Raw genomic sequence first — 19,179 nt, 5'->3', positions numbered from 1 at the left:
GCTGTAAAGCAATGTCCTAATATTGTAGAATGCAAAGTGCAATAAAGGAAAATTAGTTTGCACCCTTCCTTCCAGACCCTCAATTTTTTTCTGCACTGATATATACAGACACAGTGATGTTTTGCTTATTCATTTATTTACTTGTCTGCACTTTAACTGGTTAGTCCTAATGGGACACAACTCATTTTACCCAGGAGACTGGCTTAAGGAATAAAACATTATAGACAGACACAACAAGATAGATTTGTGGTCAGAAGCTACTACTACTATTACAGCATACTTTAATATAAAAGCATTCAGCTATATGAGAACTCAGTTAATTGACATTCTTCAGTAAACCAGAATCAATAATTTAAAAGACAGGTAGCAACTATTAAACATTCAGCAGCGAATTAAATTATTAATGATAAATCAAAACACAGGGCATGATACTACTCAAAGGAGAACAGAAGTTCAGAGAAGGATAAGCATCTCTGAAACAACACAGGAAGAACACTGAAATGCTATTTCCTCCACAACTTAACTGTTACAGGCTTCAATCTCATGGTGAGATTTTTGTGATACTTCTTAAATCTGAAGAGTAATATAATTTCACAGGTAAAACTAATGGAACAATAAACTCTTTGGAAAGTACATTATTAATCAGCCTGTAGGCAAGAGCAGTGCAGAATACACCATACGTACCATCCATCACTTTTACTGGTACTGAGCTAAACACATTTTAATTTTATTTTACAACTATGTGGTGAATCTCACTCTAGACTACAGATGAGCCCATTTTAACACAACACAATCATTTGAGTACGTAGTGGAATAACACAAACACACTACTGAATCTCATATACTGACAAAAGAGGTTTTACATAAAACCCAGAAAGCCGATTCAGTAACCATGTTGTCAAGGTAGGCTCTGTCAAGCAACTGTGTGTACATCTAGCAAGGGAGGGATGGCACTAGGAATATGACCCAAGCAGTAGGTTTACCCAGTAAACTTACTCTCCATAAGTACTATGATATGTGCAAGCCTACCACTGGGAGAGTAGATGTGTGTGTGTGGGTCTCTAAGTGCATGGGACATGCACGTACACACACACACACACACACACACACACACACACACACACACAAAATAAATATACAACCACCATGGTGACCAGAGGATGTGATCTATAGATATCTTTATTCGTTGCAAAACTTGCACAATCCTGAGAATGCCTGTTGTTGGACTGCAGCTCTGACACTTGGAATTAATGATGCATTAATGGATGCAAAGAAATATCTAAGACTTGGCAGCACTAGAACTTGTTCTTCTTTTGTGTATAGGCTTTGCTACAGACCAATATCACTGAAGGATCATAAATGACCTGCTGCATTTATTAATTCACAGCTATACAGGCAAAGAAAAAACATATCACTTCCAGTCCTGACATGAAAAGTATTCATTACCTAAATAAGCAGTTTTAATGACATGAAATAAATTGCAGTATTGCATGTCTGTAGATTTATGTTTCTACTCTGTTAATAACAAATAAACTACCTGTCGGTCAGGCCGAAGAAATGCTATGCCTCAGCACACCTGATGTACTGAGAACTTTGAGATGAGTTAACCCAAGGAAAGCAGTTGGTCCAGATAACATTATGGGCAGGGTTCTCAGGGCCTGTGCTGCACAGCTGACATTGGTACTCACAGACATTTTCAATACATCACTGTGATTAGCCATCATACCAAGAAGCTTTAAGAACATAATTACCATTCCCTTACCCAAGAAACCACAACCAGCAAGTCTGAATGATTATCGCCCAGTTGCTCTAACATTGACAGTAATGAAGTGCTTTGAGCAGCTGATCAAGGACCACATCTCAGCAAGGATACCTGCAGCACTAAATACATTGCAGTTTGCCTAAAGGTCAAACCACTGCACAGCAGATGGCATCTCTTTAGCACTTCATGAAACCTTGACTCACTTGGAAAATAAGGGCACTTATGTCAGGATGTTATTCATAGACTTTAATACTGTCATCCCCCAGAACCTACCGATGAAACTAATCCAACTGGGCATTAACACCCCCTCGTGCAAATGGAAACTAGACTTTCTCACATACAGACTCCAAAAGGTATGTGTGGGAAATAATAGCTCTCACTCTAGATTCTGCTACAGTTTGCTGTGACGGAAAGGTTAGTTTGCTTTTTATTTGTTGTGTTTTGTATTACTTTACTGCCTTTTTCTATTTTGTATACTGTGATTTGTTTTCTTTACACTGTGTTTTACTTGTATTCTGCTTTTAACTGCACGCTAAAACTTGAAATGAGACCACAGCTCTGTCTCTTGTGAATCAGACACCGGTCACTGTTGTGTTCTTAAACACCACTGTCTTTCTAGTTGTCTGCCCCTTATGTTAACTTGATCATATATCTCATTTCCTCTCTGCTTTTACTGGCTGGTGTAAGCACAAAATTATCATTTTCTGAAATCACTCCTCTTCAACTATTTAAATTTATTGGCCATCCTACTGTATTCCATAGTACCAGAATACAAAAGTGACCACCCCCTTTGAATCTATCTTGCTGTTTTAAAAATAGTGACTGTCCACTAAAACTTAACTTTTAGACAGGTACAACTTAAGTTACCTACTTTCCCATCTAATTTCTCTAGTGCACACTGCAGTGTTTAGGATAAACCATTTTTTTCATCTTACCTTTAACCATCTATTGCAAGACCACCAGTTATTGGAAAGCCCACATTTTGCCTCTCAGTAATCATTTTGGGATTAGTGCTTCTGTTTTCTCCTGGTGAGAGAAGGAGTGCAGTTACATTATTTCCTGGAGACTGCCTGATCACCAGAAAGCTTAATAACTGCTTTATAGGTGACAGCTTAGAATCTGTGCTTATATTCTGATCCTTGTGACAGTAGGAGCAGAGTGCATTGATTCCCGACTCTTTCTGGTTGGAGAGTGAGTGTCTGTGCTTATAAATCAAATAGTGGAAGCTCTCAACAGTCACAAATAAAACCAAAAGAAAAGCTGTAGATTAGGAGAGAAGCCAAAACGAGCTGGATAAAATTAAAATTCCACTTTATTCAACACGCCAAATGGCATTTGGTGTGTTGAATAAAGTGGAATCTTAATTTTATCCAGCTCGTTTTGGCTTCTCTCCTAATCTACAGCTTTTCTTTTGGTTTTATTAGTGTCTGTGCTTAACATACCTGATTGGTCTGGTTGCTATTTGAGGCATCTACCAGAAAAAGGTTACAAGCCTGCAGACCCTTGCATCATCTGGGACAAGACTGTGGATCACCAAACAGGCTGTGGCCTGCTTCTCTTCTTGGGATTGGTGCTAAAACTAGCTAGTTTTGGCTAGCACTTAACAGTTTTTTAGTTTCAACACTAAAAACTGTTTCTTTGTGCTCAGAACTCGTTGAAAGCACTAAATAAACTACAAATTAATACAGCAGTCAACATTCCTCACTTGTCAAGAGGAAAACAGTTCTTAGTACTTAAATAAGCACCTATCCAGACATGTCCATGGGTCAGCTTCCGGTGTTTTGTCCTGTCCACCTGATGAATCTGGGCATTTTGGGGCAATGTAGCAATTGCCTCATGTACACTGACAACCGTCTCCTCCTACCACCCAACACTACAACCTGTGAGTGATGCACTTATATAGCCAAACTGGAAGCCAGGCTCTCTCCAGCCAAGACTGGACTAGACAGTCAAGAGAAGGTCAATGCCTGCACCACACCACACTCAACACATAGTCCTTCAAAACCCACATATAGAAACACAGAGCATACACCCACATTCACAGAGGCTCTCAATAAAAATCTGCCCAAGCAACAGAGACCTCCCAAGCTGAAACGCAGACAACCACCACCAGCCAACACTACCCAAATGACACATAGCCCACAAAATCAGTGTGCCACTCAGCCCATACGGCAAAAACAATGTACCCAACACACTAGTCATAGGTGACTCTACAGTCAGGCACACTGATGTCCCACTCACCAGGGTAAACAAGGAGAAAGTTACTGTCAGCTGCCGGTCGGGTGTCAGGATCTGCCACATAACGCACACACTCAGTTCACTCCACAACAAGTACAAATATGACTCTGTCATTGTCCATGTTGGTGTGAATGACCTGATATGTACCTCACTGGACTACATGAAAAGAGATATGAAGGATCTCTTGGATCTTGTAGCCCAGGCAGGTATTAACCTAGCCCTGAGTAGCATCCTGCCATCGCTCAGAATGATACCACAGTACAAGGACAAAATGATTGACTTCAACAACTGGCTAAGCTTCTCGTGCCATGCTAAGGGGATCCAGTATCTGTCTGCCTAGGACGACATGGTCGAAGGACCACGATGTTTTGCCAGAGATGGCCTGCACCTATCACTCCTGGGATTCCAGATACTGGCCAAGGCTTTTGCCACCCCTATAGGGCCTTTTTTAGGCAAGGTTCAAACAGGTACAAGCAAGCAAACTCTGAGGGTAGTGCTACTCAATGCTAGAAGTCTAAACCTCAAAATAAACTCACTCAAGGCACTCCTTAAAATGGAGAACATCGACATCTGTGCAGTGACAGAGACTTAGTTTAAGGCTCCGGAGAGCACCCCTGCATTACTAGGCTATAATTCATACCACACCTTTCGGCCACCTAACCTTGTCCAAAACACTAAAGGCGGAGGCGTGTCCATATAAATTAAGGATATCCACACCTCCGGGCTAGTTGCTCAACATAATGCATCCGAAATTATCCAAGGGCAACTAACACTGGGCAAGACTGCAATCCAGGCTGTAGCTTGTTACAGATCCCTCACCATGAAAAGGATTCCCACTCATTTCTTAAGATAATGAAAAATTTTAAGGTACCACCCAATACCTTAATTATGGGCAATTTCAACTACCCCGCCATCAATTGGGAAAACTACTCATGTACCTACTCATTCGCTCAACATTTTCTGGAATTCATAAATTCCAACACCTTGGATCAGCTTGTCCACACCCCCAACAGGGGCAGCAATATCCTGGACCTGGTCATTACCAATATGCGTAACCAGTGTTCCATGCCAGAGGTCAACTCCTTGCTAGTCAGATCCAACCACAAGCTAATCCCCCCAGACATCCATATCCCAACCCCCACCACCCATTAAGGAAACCACCGTCAAAAACTACTCCAAAGCCAACTTCATGCTTCTTAAGACAGAAGTGGCAAACTTCACGGCACCCATGCAGACGGAAAATAGAGGTACCATTCCTGAATCTTACACAAATGCACTGTATAAGCACATACACGAGTGCATGGATTGTGCCATCCCCAACAGAACCAAGATGCTATCCTCCAAAAAAAGGAAGCCAATCTTGTGTTTCCCTGCCATAAACAAACTCTACAACAGAAGGAAGAAGCTGTTGCTGCAAGAGAGAGTAAAATCTCAAGATTGGAGGAACTCCCAGGTCAGCCTCAGCAAGAAGCTGAGATCCCTCATAAAATCCTCCAAAACCAGTTATGAAAATAAAATCGCCACTGATTCCAAAGACAACCACAAAGCATTCTACAGCTATGTCAAGAATCTCAATGGCAATGCTCAGATCTGCTCTGAGCTACAGCACAACGACACTAAATATACAGAACCAAGTGACATTGTCAACATCCTGGAAGATAGATTCAGTGCTAACTTTACCCCACTCTCACCCTCCAAAGGGCCCATCTTAATACCGGATGAATGCAAAGCCCCTGTAATCACAGATGAGCAAGTAAAGACCGCACTCTCCAAAGCCAAGAACACAGCATCCATGGGACCAGACAACTTCCCAGGCTACGTACAGAATGAACTGGCACCTCACCCAAGTACCATGTTCAATCACAGCCTCACCTCAGGCCATGTACCTACTGAATGGCACACAGCAACGGTTATCCCACTCCACAAAGGGGGTGTCACCACAGACCCTAGAAACTACCACCCCATTAGCCTTACGAGCCTGGTCTGCAAGGCCATGGAATGTATCATCTTGGAGCTTATAAACAAAAACATAGGTAACCTCCAAACCCTGTACCCCACTCAGTTTGGGTTTGTAAAAATTAGATCATGTCTACTAAACCTGATTGACTTATTTGAAGCAGTCATCAGTGCCGCAGACGAGGGCAAGGTAGTGCACACAGCCTATCTTGACCGCGCCAAGGCTTTCGATACCATCCCCCACTCTGGAATTATAAATAAACTCACTAAACTGGGCATAAATCCCTATGTCACAAGATGGGTGGCCAACTGGCTCACTGACAGAACCCACACAGTAAAAGTAGTTGACTCCAAGTCCGACTTCAGACCAGTGACGACTGGAGTACCATAGGGTTTGGTCCTGGGTCCTCTCCTGATCGGCATCTACTTCTCTGAAGTGCAAGACAACACAGAAGGCCTTTGGCTAACAAAGTCCACAGATAACTGCAAACTGGGAGCCATAATAGAATCACCTAATGATGTAGACATTCTACAAAAGGGCCTCACAGAGACAGATGCTTAGTGTCAAAGTCATGGGCTCAAGCTCAATGCCAAGAAGTCCATTGTCATCCCCTTTGGGAAAAACTCGGTACCCATGAACTACCACATAGGTGGTAGCTCTGTAAACTCCAAAAGTGTGATAAGAGACCTCGGGACACAGGTGGACAGTAGTCTCTCCTTTGCTAACCACATTGCCACAGTAGTCAGGAAATCTTTTTACGTGGTACACCATCACAAAAGGGTTCTCAAGAAAAAAGGACGTCCTTGTTCCTCTCTACTCATCCCTCATCAGACTCATTGAGTACAATGCCCAGTTTGGCATGTATCTCACAAGACACCTGCAACAATTGGAAAAGCCACAGAAATACCTTGCTAAGAGGATTACCGGCCTCAAACAGATGCCATACCAAGACCATCTAAAAAAACTCCAGCTGTACTCCATCGCATATCGCCTACTCAAGAGGTGATCTCTGCCTAACATACAAAGTTATGTCAAACCCAGAGCTGGTGGGCATGCTGCGCTTAAACAAATCCCTGTCTCCCCATACCACATGCTCCAGGGACCTAAACCTTGTCACCACAATAAACAGAATATGCTGGAGGGATAGATTCCTGTCCTAGAGACTTCCCATACTCTGGAACAAACTACCCATTCATGTCAAGCAAAGCTTCTCATTGGTCCTCTAAGAAAAATCTTGACGACTGGATGGGAAATAGAAAATTCACCCTGGGGATCATTTCTGCAGCACTGCTCGACAGGGGCACAGGAAAATAATTTTCTTGGGTGGCAAAAGCCAGGGAACCTTTTGGCTAGGGTTATATAGGCCCCAGGGCTGATATCCTAGTACCCACCTATGAACCTAAAAGCACAAATCTGAACATGGATGTACCACATGGCTGTGTCCTGAGTCCTCTACTGTTCACCTTGCTTATACATGACTGTACAGCCAGATATGAATCCAACAGAAATATCAAGTTCGCAGATGACACCACAGTCATAGGTCTTTGTCAGGAAAGGCGGGGAAACAGCATATAGGACTGAAGTGGAACATCTGCTTGGCTGGTGTGACAGCAACAATGTGGCACTGAACATCAGCAACACTAAACAGCTAGTCTCAGGGAGCACATCAACTACAGGAAATCAAGGGAGTAGCTGTAGAAAGAGTCAACAGCACTAAGTTCATGGGTATACACATATCGGAGGACTTGTCTTGGTCGATGCACACTAACCACACTGTCAAAAAAAGTGCAGCAATGTTTGCACTTCCTAAGGAAATTGAGGAAAGCAAACCTGTCAAAGTCCATCCTCCAAGCCTTCTATAGGGGAACCATCAAGTGCGTACTGACAAACATCATCAGTGTATGGTACGGGAACAGTAATACCGCAGATTGCAAGGCTCTCTGGAGAGTAGTAACAGTGGAAAGAATCACTGGCTCTCCACTGGCATCCTTGGATGACTTACATGAATCTCGACGTATTGGAAGAGCTAGAAATATAACAAATAACCATACTGACCCTACTTGTGGTATGTTCTCCCACCTTTCTTTGGGTAGACATTACCGCAGCATGCACTGTAAGACTTCCAGGCTCAACAGATGTTTTCCTCATCCTCCAAATTGCTGAATTCTAACAACAGGTATGCTAGAAGCTATTCTGCTCTTTCGATCAATTAACTGAATATTCTCTTGACCAATCCAGTAAATGACATACCCTCATGTTCATTTATTCTAAGATCACTACTACTAGTAGCATACTTTAGTGCAATATCCAAATCTTCAGCTGTCCTGAAACCTGAATGTGCAATACTCATAGGTTGGTACTAGGCTATCGGCCCTAAGCCTAGCCATAACAATTCCCTGGCTATTTCTTCCCACACTATTTACTTTCCTGGACCCCTGTCTAGCAGAGTGACTGACATGATCCCCGAGATGAATTTCCTTTCTCCCATCCAATCATCAAGGTTCCTTTTGAAATGGGCCAAAGAGGCGCTCTGCTTGACATGTATGGGCAGTCTATTCCAGAGTCTGGGGAGTCTCTGAGTCAGGAACCTATCCCTCCAGCATATTTTGTTTATTGTGATGACAAGATTTAGATCCCTGGAGCGTGTGGCTCTGTGGAATTGGGATTTCTTTAAGTGAAGCATGTCCAACAGCTCTGGGTTTGACATGGCCTTGTATGTTAAGCAGAGATCGCCTCGGAGTAGACGATATGTGACAGAGTAGACGATATGCAATATTTTTGCTTTATGTGTACCTGTTAATGTGAAAATTCAAGTCCGTGCAATATCTACATGGGCAATATCCTAAATTGTACATTTTTACACATGTGATGTCTGCAAGTCTCTGAACTAGTATTACTAAATAGTAACTTTGTGTATGCATGTTTCTTGCACTGGGAACGAAGCAATGTAATTTCATTTAGCTGCACTATGTGCAGATGTAAATGACAATAAAGTTTAACTTGACTTTGACTAACAGCTTAAGGCACTGTTACACGTATTGCAAATAAGCTGAACATAGCAGTAAGCACTCATAGTATAGGTTTCATAGTTTGCTTGTCCTGTAGAAGTTTTACTGTTATTTGTGTGGGACTGAACATCAATGTTGCCTATTGTCTGTGTGTTTTTGGGCACAGGAATACTGGCAAGAGTCCACCTTCCTACAGTGTTGCTTAAGGAGTCGGTAGTGTTGCCACCATAAATGTTACTGGAGCAACTTAGTGTAATTAATACCTTTACTAAATTAAATATGTAAAGGTATTATACTGACAAGCAGTGATGAGGGTCATAACATAGTAAGCAATAGTGTAAGTATGTACAACAGGTCTATCCACAGTGTGCTCCATATCTGTATTCCATGTGTGTACTGGCCTGCTCACATGTTCTAGTCCAACAGAACAGTATAAACATGGATAAAATATCTAAATAACCTGCTGACAGAGAATAACTATTATCAGTACTTCATGAATATTAAATAGCATATATATACATGGCACTTGATGAATGAGCACATCAACACATTGCTCCACACATCATCTGATTAACATTAATGAGAATATCTACATATATACTTCAAAATACAAGCTACCATGTGCTGCTTCCTAAACAATCATTTTTGTCTTCACTAATATCGTGCTCATACATTCATAACTGAGCAGTACAATTCTGACTTTTCCAAAACAATTTCAATACTGTATATTTCTTTTAAGTGTGATGTGAATTGGTCTGACAATCCTTTTCAGCCATAACCCGGTCACAATTTCTATATCACCTCTTTGGTACACCGATGTATCAGGAAGACCAAAACATTAGTAAAACAAAAAGAATATCTGTCTAATGCTTACATTGTCACTCCAATTTTTACATTAAATCAGTGGTCAAGAGCGCAGCAATACCATTATGTCTACTTCTCTATGCGTACTACTGTAACAAGCTTTTATATGTACATGCAAAAAACCCCAGTACAGCCTGAGTATGCTAGGCATACATAATGAAAACACTTCAGGCTGTTATGATTGTACATCTACATGCAAAGACTCCCCAAATATTAACTGTACAATAAAGGGAATTATTCCTGTTGCCTGTTTTGGCTATTATGTTTCCCTACCAGACATTCCAAAATGAATGACAAAATTGACTTTATTTCTGCAAATCAGAACTGTACCTAGGTTATCTGGTGTCCTGTGCAGTTCTCAGATGTGGCATCCTCCTCAACACTCAGTTGAGGTGAAAAGAGAACTTCCTTTGATAGCTGAGGAATTAAAAAAAATGCAAATACAATGTTGGCATTTCTTTCTAAATGCTGGCACTGCACTATCACACCATCAGTATTTGCCAAGCGTGCCCCACCGTATTATACCCAGGGCAGACAATGCACCCCCTTACTGCCTGCAAGACTGCTCCTACCTCCCCATCCCATACACTGCTACAAATACAGAAAATTAATTTGTTCATTTAAAATTAGACTGTTAGCCACTTCTTCTAAAATAAAACTTCACATAAAACAATACCTATATGTAATAGCAATCGAATAATTTAAAACAATATAACTTTACTTCATACACAGTAGTTCAGTTCATAATATTTGTGACATGTTTCCCCAGTGCAACAAAACCTACAAAGCAAGAATGTTTAATTCTGCTTTGAGTATAATTAGTTTCAAACACCTGCAAATGCTTACAAAAGTGCTTGCAAAAGTAGTGCACTGACTTTTTTTTGTTATCAAGATCAAAATGCTGTATATTGCTGCAATCATTTTTCTGCTATCTTCTTCCTATACTTATGCTTGAAATGCAGAATGCTGTCCTTCACAAGTCTATTTGTTTTTCTTACAAAAGTTGCCCTAGTTTCCAAATTATACTGTAATCATGTAAAATCAATTTGAATTCTACCAAAATATTGTTTACCAATTATCATTTTTTTGCCAGCATCTTGTTCCCTCATTTTTGACTAAACACTAGAATGATGCTATTCACAAGCCCACCCAACATTTCATGCAAATGACCTCCCATATGGTTCGTGTAACCATGTCAAAATAAAGGGAACTATGTTGCCTAGATTTGGTTATTACTTTTCACTGATGATTATCAGAGAATAAATGAATTATTTAGTCCACTATGTCTTCTTGTAAAAAATATATAATTAACTGAGACATTCTAAAATCAATCAGCGGTTAGTTAACATATTCTTATCATATAGGCAAACAACTTTTTCACATGAAATAACTCCACGCACTGCTAATCTGGTAATGCCTAAGCAGTACAGCATTACTTCATATAATTAAAGTCAGTTCATGACTGATAGTAAACTAAACCAGAAAGACATGTTTACAGTGAAACATATAAAGTGCAAAACAAGAATGTTTCGGTCACTGCAAACTCAGAAAATGTCAAATTACTATTAACCTGAACTCAATAGTATTTCTAGAAATACTACATTAACACAGCAGCAGCAAATGTTTCATATCACACAGACTATTACACACTGGTAACTAGCTAGCTTTACTAAGCACTACAGCAAACAAGGGCGAGAATGTAAAACTTGGATCAACACAGGAAAATTATGCTTTTAGTCACTAGTTTAAGCAGTGAGAAATGAAATGCTACTGCATACAGTTATAGTTGCTGCTATGCAGATGTTGAGGATCAAGGCGGCTACTTTTTTAAATTTATTTTGAAACAACCAAACTATATTCTTGCAGATGAACTAAACAAGAACTACAAAAATCTGCAATGCATAGTGCTGTAATTTACTTTTTTTTTTCCATGCCAGCATTGTCAATCTTGTCTGAAAGTACCTGTGAGTGATGAGAACATGGGCAGACTTGCATGTGATAGCAGGGCAGATATAAATGCACCAACACTTTGCACTAAAGAACCATGACAGTCTTGTCTTTATACAGCTTTTATTGCCAAGGCTCTTTTGTACAGAAACAAAATTGTGTGTTGTATGGTGATGTGTTATCTTATATTTGCTATGTGACAGTTGGACACCGACTCTCACTTGCTTTCTCTAGTCCCAACCACCTTCATCAGATAAAGTGAGCAATCAAACCAATCAAGTCTTCAGCTTGCTCAACAGAGTAACCTTTCCAACTTATGTTACTAGTATGGGTGCATGTAAAATATGTGGCATCTCATCTCTCCATACTGTTTGCTCAGCTTTATATTACCACTTCAGTTATTTGTTTAGATTTTTTGGGCAGTATCCATTCAATTAAAATATATTGCATGGATTACTGATAATGTAAGAGGAATTATCAGCAATGATATAAGAAATGTTGCGCACTAAAAAACATGTGGTGATGAACTCAGTAGTATTTGATTGCTCTTATCACACAGATTTAGTATCATTACACACACAGCTCAAAAAGTAACTGTCTCGTGCTGGCAGCTGTATGTAAGCTCTTATCTCTTATTCTGCCAAAAGTCTCCTTGGTACCAATAAAGTGTCAAAATGTTTACAGAATGCAACAGTGTTTCTAGGATGCCATGTTAAAAACGTAGCAACAAACACTCCAAGTGAAAACTGATGCACTGTTCTGTTTTCTGCTATGCAGCACAATTCTCTATATTTGACCACATGCTTATATTATTACTGCTGCTGTCCATATGCAAGTCAGTATCTGGCACTGACAAATTACTGCTATTAAAGTACCTGTGGCCTGAACACTGCAATACTATAAAAGTAAACTTGTCCTGCGAAAGTAAAAGAAGGCCCAAAATGAAGGCATACCTCTCAACTGTCCAGATTTTAACAGAAAGCCCAGATTTTTTATCATATTTTGGGTCTGTTACTTTTAACATTTGTGGTTTTCTGTCAATCATTGAGGACTGAAGTCTAATGATAGACATTTGAGTTTCAGAATTCACATCCTTTAGGAAATGTACAGTTCTGTTAACTTTCTAAGTTTATAAGAGCAATAATTAAAAACAGTCACTAATTTTGGCCCTTTGTCCCACCATCATTCTTGGCTTTGTCCAGATGAGAGGTATTAATAAGGTACAAGACTAAAAGACTGATAAATGTCCCAACATAAAAAGCAGTCCATGCCCAAGAAATGAAAACACTTTACAGTAGTAATAACATGCGTTTCTGGATCTACAACTGAAACAGGCATACATACTTGATTTAAGGGCAGAAGTAGTAACTTCGATCTCTCTACCAGCTGAATGGAAAGGTACATGATGAGTAGCCAACTCATTCTCAAACACATCTAGGCTTGGTCTCTCTGTCAAGCTGCCATTGGTGAGGCGAGTATCATTCTGTGACTCTAGCTCGGTATAAACGGCAATGAGCTAAGAAGAAAAAGAGGGGGAATTAATTAAAAATAAAAGGCATTTTCCAGGCAAACAAATAATGCCAAGTAAATTTTTCAGCAAAAAATCTGACTTAAAATAATGTACACTTCTCGATGTAAATCAGTTGCTCGGGTTTAGCACTGTATTTTGAAGATGCTACTCTGCTTGCATAATTTCCTGCCACTCCAGTTCACATCTCTACATCATGAATTAACCTAGTAAAACTTTATCCCAAAAGCTTAAGGGTTACACTCTGGGAAGACAACTTGAAAAGGAAAATTACTAAGACATCCAACTAACACAGCAGCTGGATCCAGTCAATTCACTTTATGAATTCTCACAGTGGGTAAATCTTGATATGAAATCTGAAATGCAAAAGTGCCAAACAAGAACCTTCCTAATATCTGTGAATCCAAATTCAATACAACAAGGAGTTCCTACCCTCAGAGGCATTCATGCACTCCCAGCAGAATGTGTACGAACAAGCATGTGATGAACTGGTTGGCAGGAAGGGCGGTAAGAAATGTGGTAAAAGTAAAATGTTTGTGCAGACTAATATGAAGGTGTGCTTAAAATTAGATGACATGAACAAACCTACCTAGATATGCTGGGGAGGGGGAGAAGAATGGCCAATACTACCTCACACCTGCTGTGGAGATGGAAGAAACCTGGTCTACTACAAGACAAACAGCTGATGGAGGCTTGGCATTGCTGTAATGCAGGACAAGCCATCCATCTAAATAGTCAATTTGTTCCCTGTAGCCTGGGTTAGCACATTCATGGAACTGCATTTGGGTCAGATGCTGGTATTGTACAAGTTCCACTTGTACTGGCTGCCACATAGAAAATTAATTGATGGGGTGAGTGGGGGAGGGCATTCAGAAATAACACTGCTGCTGCAGCTAACACATCTCTCTCTCGTCAGCGGATGATTAAGGGCCATCCTGTTCTTTTCTCTGCCACCTTGGGAGTGGTCTCTTGTACTGGACAATAAACTAGACCTTTGAAGGGTGGGGATGAAAGGGGGTATGTTTCTTTATCTGGTTATTTATTGATTTAGCCAGACAGAGTACTGTTCTGCATGGACTTTTTCAGACTTATTCCATGAGCACTGTCTGGTTAAGTGAGTTGCTCACAGTCACATGGTTAGACAAATGTAGGCTGAGGGACTCAAACCCTGGACCAGAAGTAGCAGCTTATTAACAATTCACAGCCTTAATTCTCTGCATTAACTGTCAGGGATTTCATCTGGTTGGCTGACAGAGCAGTCTGTTACAAAAAAAAGCTTCAGTTAAATAAACAAACACTTCTACCAGCTTCAGCTGACCTCATACAATGACTGAATAACTATGGTAGAGGGTTAAAGGACCACTACGGGCAAACAATTAAAAAAACATATATTTTTTTACCTTGCCATGATTTACTGCACCTCCTAAAGCTGCATGGAGCAAAATAAGTAATCATTCCTAATTTTTTTTTTTTTTTTTAACTCTAGTCTGTCCTCATGGGGGCAGACATTGTGATTCCTTTGGAAAGCTAAATCTGTCTCTTAATGCACAGACTGTGAGGAAAAAATAGCCCTACCATTTGTTGTCTGACTAGACTTCCATTCACTTAGAATGGAACACCTGAAAAAAAACTGCCAAGTTTGAGGGTCTGCAGCTCATGTGTCACTGACTGGTATGCGCCGAGTTTTACAAATGTTGTTCCTACTAATGTACTACACATTCTCTGAAAGAAACTTGCAAAACTGTCAACAAATTACTGAGATAAAAAAGACTTTTCACAAGGAGCAGTTTTGCAAGTTTTAATTCCTGGTTAAGTTACTCCTCCCATCTCCCCTCCTTCAGTGGGCTACAGTCTCACATTTCCAGCTTGGGTAAACTCAACTATTTAGTCAGCTTTGCATGACAATAGACAGCAAATAATAACAGCCTGGTGCACCACTAAATCTGTTCCCTTGTATGTCTCTTCACTTCTGAATAGCATTTCCCAGGAATTAAAAAAAAAAAAAAAAAGCATACACATCAGTCCAGAGTTTGGGCCAATCTCTCCATTTCCTAATGTGCACAGGAAAATATTCAGATGACTGCAAACTGGGCGCCATAGTGGAAAGTACATCGGACACAGATATCCTTCAGAGGGGTCTCACGGAAACTGATAGCTGGTGCCAGAGCCATGGCCTGAAGTTAAATGCCAAAAAATGTATAGTCATACCCTTCGGGAAAAACAAGGTAACCCCAAGCTACCATATAGGTGGCAATCCACTAAGCAGAGAAGAGGTTATCAGGGACCTGGGGACCCAGGTTGACAGTGGCCTTTCTTTTGACACTCACATTGCTAAAGTGGTTAGAAAGACCTTCTACATTGCCCACCTGATCATGAAGGGATTCACATCCAGATCAAGTGAGGTCATTGTTCCCCTGTACTCTTCACTTATCAGACCAATGATCGAGTACAATGCCCCATTCGGGATGTATCTCACCCGACACCTGCAGCAATTGGAAAGACCCCAAAAGTTCCTCACCAAAAGGATAAAGGGATTCCAAAATCTGTCATATGCTGCCAGACTGAAGAAACTCCAGCTCTATTTAGTCGCATACCGTCTGCTCAGAGGTGACCTATGCCTGACATACAAGGCCATGTCCAACCCGGAATTAATGGACATGCTGCACCTCAAAAAATCCAAATCTACCAGATCCACTAGAGCAAGTGACTTAAACCTTAGCACGGATATAAATAAGACATGCTGGAGGGATAGATTTGTCATTCAGAGACTCCCTATGCTGTGGAATAAAATCCCGGTCCATGTGAGGCAGAGCACCTCGCTGGCTCTGTTCAAGAGAAATCTTGACCGGTGGATGGGAGATCGTAGGTTTACCCCGGGAATCATCTCTGTGTCACTGCTGGACAGAGGCACAACAAACTAATGGGCACAATATTTTTTAACATAAGGGGTGGCGTAAGCCACAAAACTTTGGGCTAGGCTTATAAATGCCTTAGGGCAGATAGCCTAGTATAAACCTATGAACCTATAATGCATTCTGGCTGCTGACGTGGTTATATTTACATCGTTACGCTCTTACAGTATAAGCTAAACTTATGGTATTTAATGCCAAGCTTTACAACAGTTCTCAAGTTTCTTAACAATGACATCCCAAGACTCTGATGTGACCCTGTACTTTTGTCAATATACTGTAAATACACAAATTGATACAAATATTTGTGCACATACAATAATACACATATACCATCATTAAAACAAGATAAATGCAATATAAATCATGTCAATATAGTTATGATTTCTAGTGTATGACCCTGTTGGTCAATGGAAACTTCTTTTTGAATTTATGTCCAAGTAATTGTAAATTTGTTGTATAGAATCTTGTTTAACTGTTTCTCAATATTCTAACCACTGCATGCTGCATAAATTGTAAAACTCTGATTTTACTCCTTTTATATGTTCTATGTTCTTTGAACAAAATAGCTATGTTTGCATAATTTATTTTTATTATTTTTTTATAACTGTTTACTGTGTATCTGGAGCTTTTCTCCCTGAGCCTCAGCTGAAAACAGTCACCTCGTGTCCAGTTGGACTAACCTGGTAAACAAATGGAAAATAAATAAAAAATAAAATAAAATATACTGAGAAAATCAATCAATATACAAAGAAAAATCCAAAACTTAACGAAAAAAAAACAGAATGAAGGAAAATGTTTCCTTGATGCTGTCATGAAAATCCCACTCACCTATTCAGATATTATTAGACTAAATTCAAAATTATGTAGTATTGAAAGGTGCTGACATTATAAGGGTGACAGCTCATTATTTACTCATAACGCAAAAAAGAGAAGGGGAGGAAGAGAAGAAAGAGTGAGAAAAAGTATTTGTTAGAAGTAATAATTAGGGTAGATATGGACGGCATGAGAAAAATGAGTAAAAGCAACATTACAGGTAAGAGAAACAAAACCAAGGAAAAGAAGAAATAACATGGACAACAAGATTTGCAGCTGCAGAATGACAACTGGATTGGTAGCAGGTGTCATAAAACTGAGTTTGAAGAAAAGTTTGGTGACTTTGAACAAACAGATTTGTCCACATTAACAATGTATCACTATGTATATGTGTGTGTGTGTGTGTGTGTGTGTGTGGTGTAAAAGAACTATAAAGCAAATCTGCACTGATACCTGCTTGCTGCCCTGCTGAGGGGGACACTTGTGCAAGTGCAGCGGACTGGCTCCAGCAGGAAGCGATGGCAGCATACCTCTCAACAGCACAGAACAAGAAATTTGGACAAGGGGGACAAAGGCCCAAAATTGGGACAATTTATAAATACTGCTTTTACAAACTTAAAAAGTTGCTAAACAGGTTTTGCATGACAACGAATTTTTTAAGGATATGAAGTGTGAAAATCAAATGCCTGTCATAATTATCTGACTTTAGTGTTCAATATTTGCCAGTGATTTGACAGAAAACTACAATTTTATGAAAAACAGACAAAAAAATCTGGACATTCTGCAAACATCTGTACAGTTGAGAGATATGGACGAGAGTCCTGAACCAACACCCATCAATCGTTTTCATTTGTTTGCCAAAGCCATTACAGGATTGTTTTGCAGAGAGGTAGGAAAACCCTTAAACTTGACTGGTATGTTGTGTGGGTGAGGGTAGCTGTGTTTGTGGAAAGTGGAGGTGTGCCTTTGTAAGAGTGGGGCGAACGTTTTGCATTATGAAATGGAGAGATTAGGAGTAAAATTGTGCTCAGTGTAGTCCATAGCAATTTCATCATTGCTTGATTCAGACATAATACATTCCCCTGCGTTTATCAGTACTATGAGTGCATTGTTTTGGAGTATGGTATCACTGCTACAACTGCTGCTAGTTTTTCAATACAACTATCTGCCTTGGAAGTTTTCTCCAGGAGTCATATATATATATATATATATATATATATATATATATATATATATATTTATATATATATATGTATACAGATATATATATATATATATATATATATATATATATATATATATACACACATATATATATATCTAAATATATATATATATATATATATATATATATATATATACACACACATACATATATACATACATATATATATATATATATATATATATATATACATACATATATACATATTTAATTTAGTAAACATAGTTGATTTTGTCGTCCAATTTTAGGTTCTTTTTGAAGATAGATAGAAGCTCTGTACTGATTTAATATTTTTGTTTTTACTCATTTTTTATTTGTTCATTTATTTACATATCAACTACGTCCATCTTATATTATTCTAGTTTTAGACATCAGGATAATATATAACCATAGATATCGATGGCATTAAATAGCCCTGTCTTAAGTAGTAGCATATAAGGGAACAAATCAGGCTCATATAACTAACACAATAATATAAGGATTTATACCTTTCCTAAGCCTAAGGATATAATGTTCCTTTTTATAGAGCTCTTTAAGGAGTCTTTTAGACACTAAGATGCTTTATGCAATATTGACAAGTAGAGGCATACATACATATATTTTTATGTCCTTTACATGCTTGTTGTTTCTGATGTTTTGCGTTGTTTTTAAAACTGTTTTTGTTTGTATATAGAGTGAGCTAGCTTTTGTTTTAAGAAATTAGCACTGACACTTTAGTAACAGCTTTTTGCACTTAACTTTGCAATTATGATATTAATTGGTTAATTGATGCAATTCGCCACTTACTTTGTACTATATAAGGAATTGTTTTAGATTTAATTAAATAGATCTGAAGAAGCGTACAGTCTGTACGTGAAAGCGCTCATCTCTCTTTGTATTCAATAAAGAAGATAATCGGGCCATGTGTCTTACATTATGATTTAGT

General features: G+C 39.3%; 1 protein-coding gene across 1 annotated transcript in view; it reads right to left on the bottom strand.

The window, feature by feature from the left end:
- Nucleotides 1–19,179, bottom strand: part of PARD3B (par-3 family cell polarity regulator beta) — a 5,075,916-nt gene that overhangs the window by 3,888,033 nt on the left and 1,168,704 nt on the right. The window contains exon 3 of the mRNA XM_044075955.1: nucleotides 13,121–13,292. Coding sequence (XP_043931890.1) covers nucleotides 13,121–13,292 — 172 coding nt within the window. The remainder of the gene's footprint in view (nucleotides 1–13,120; nucleotides 13,293–19,179) is intronic.

The sequence above is a fragment of the Protopterus annectens genome, chromosome 6.part1, assembly GCF_019279795.1.
Source record: "Protopterus annectens isolate FY-2018-M chromosome 6.part1, PAN1.0, whole genome shotgun sequence".
Taxonomy (NCBI): domain Eukaryota; kingdom Metazoa; phylum Chordata; order Ceratodontiformes; family Protopteridae; genus Protopterus; species Protopterus annectens.
Note: the sequence above shows the minus strand (reverse complement) of the source record. Positions and strands in the feature narration are given on the sequence as shown.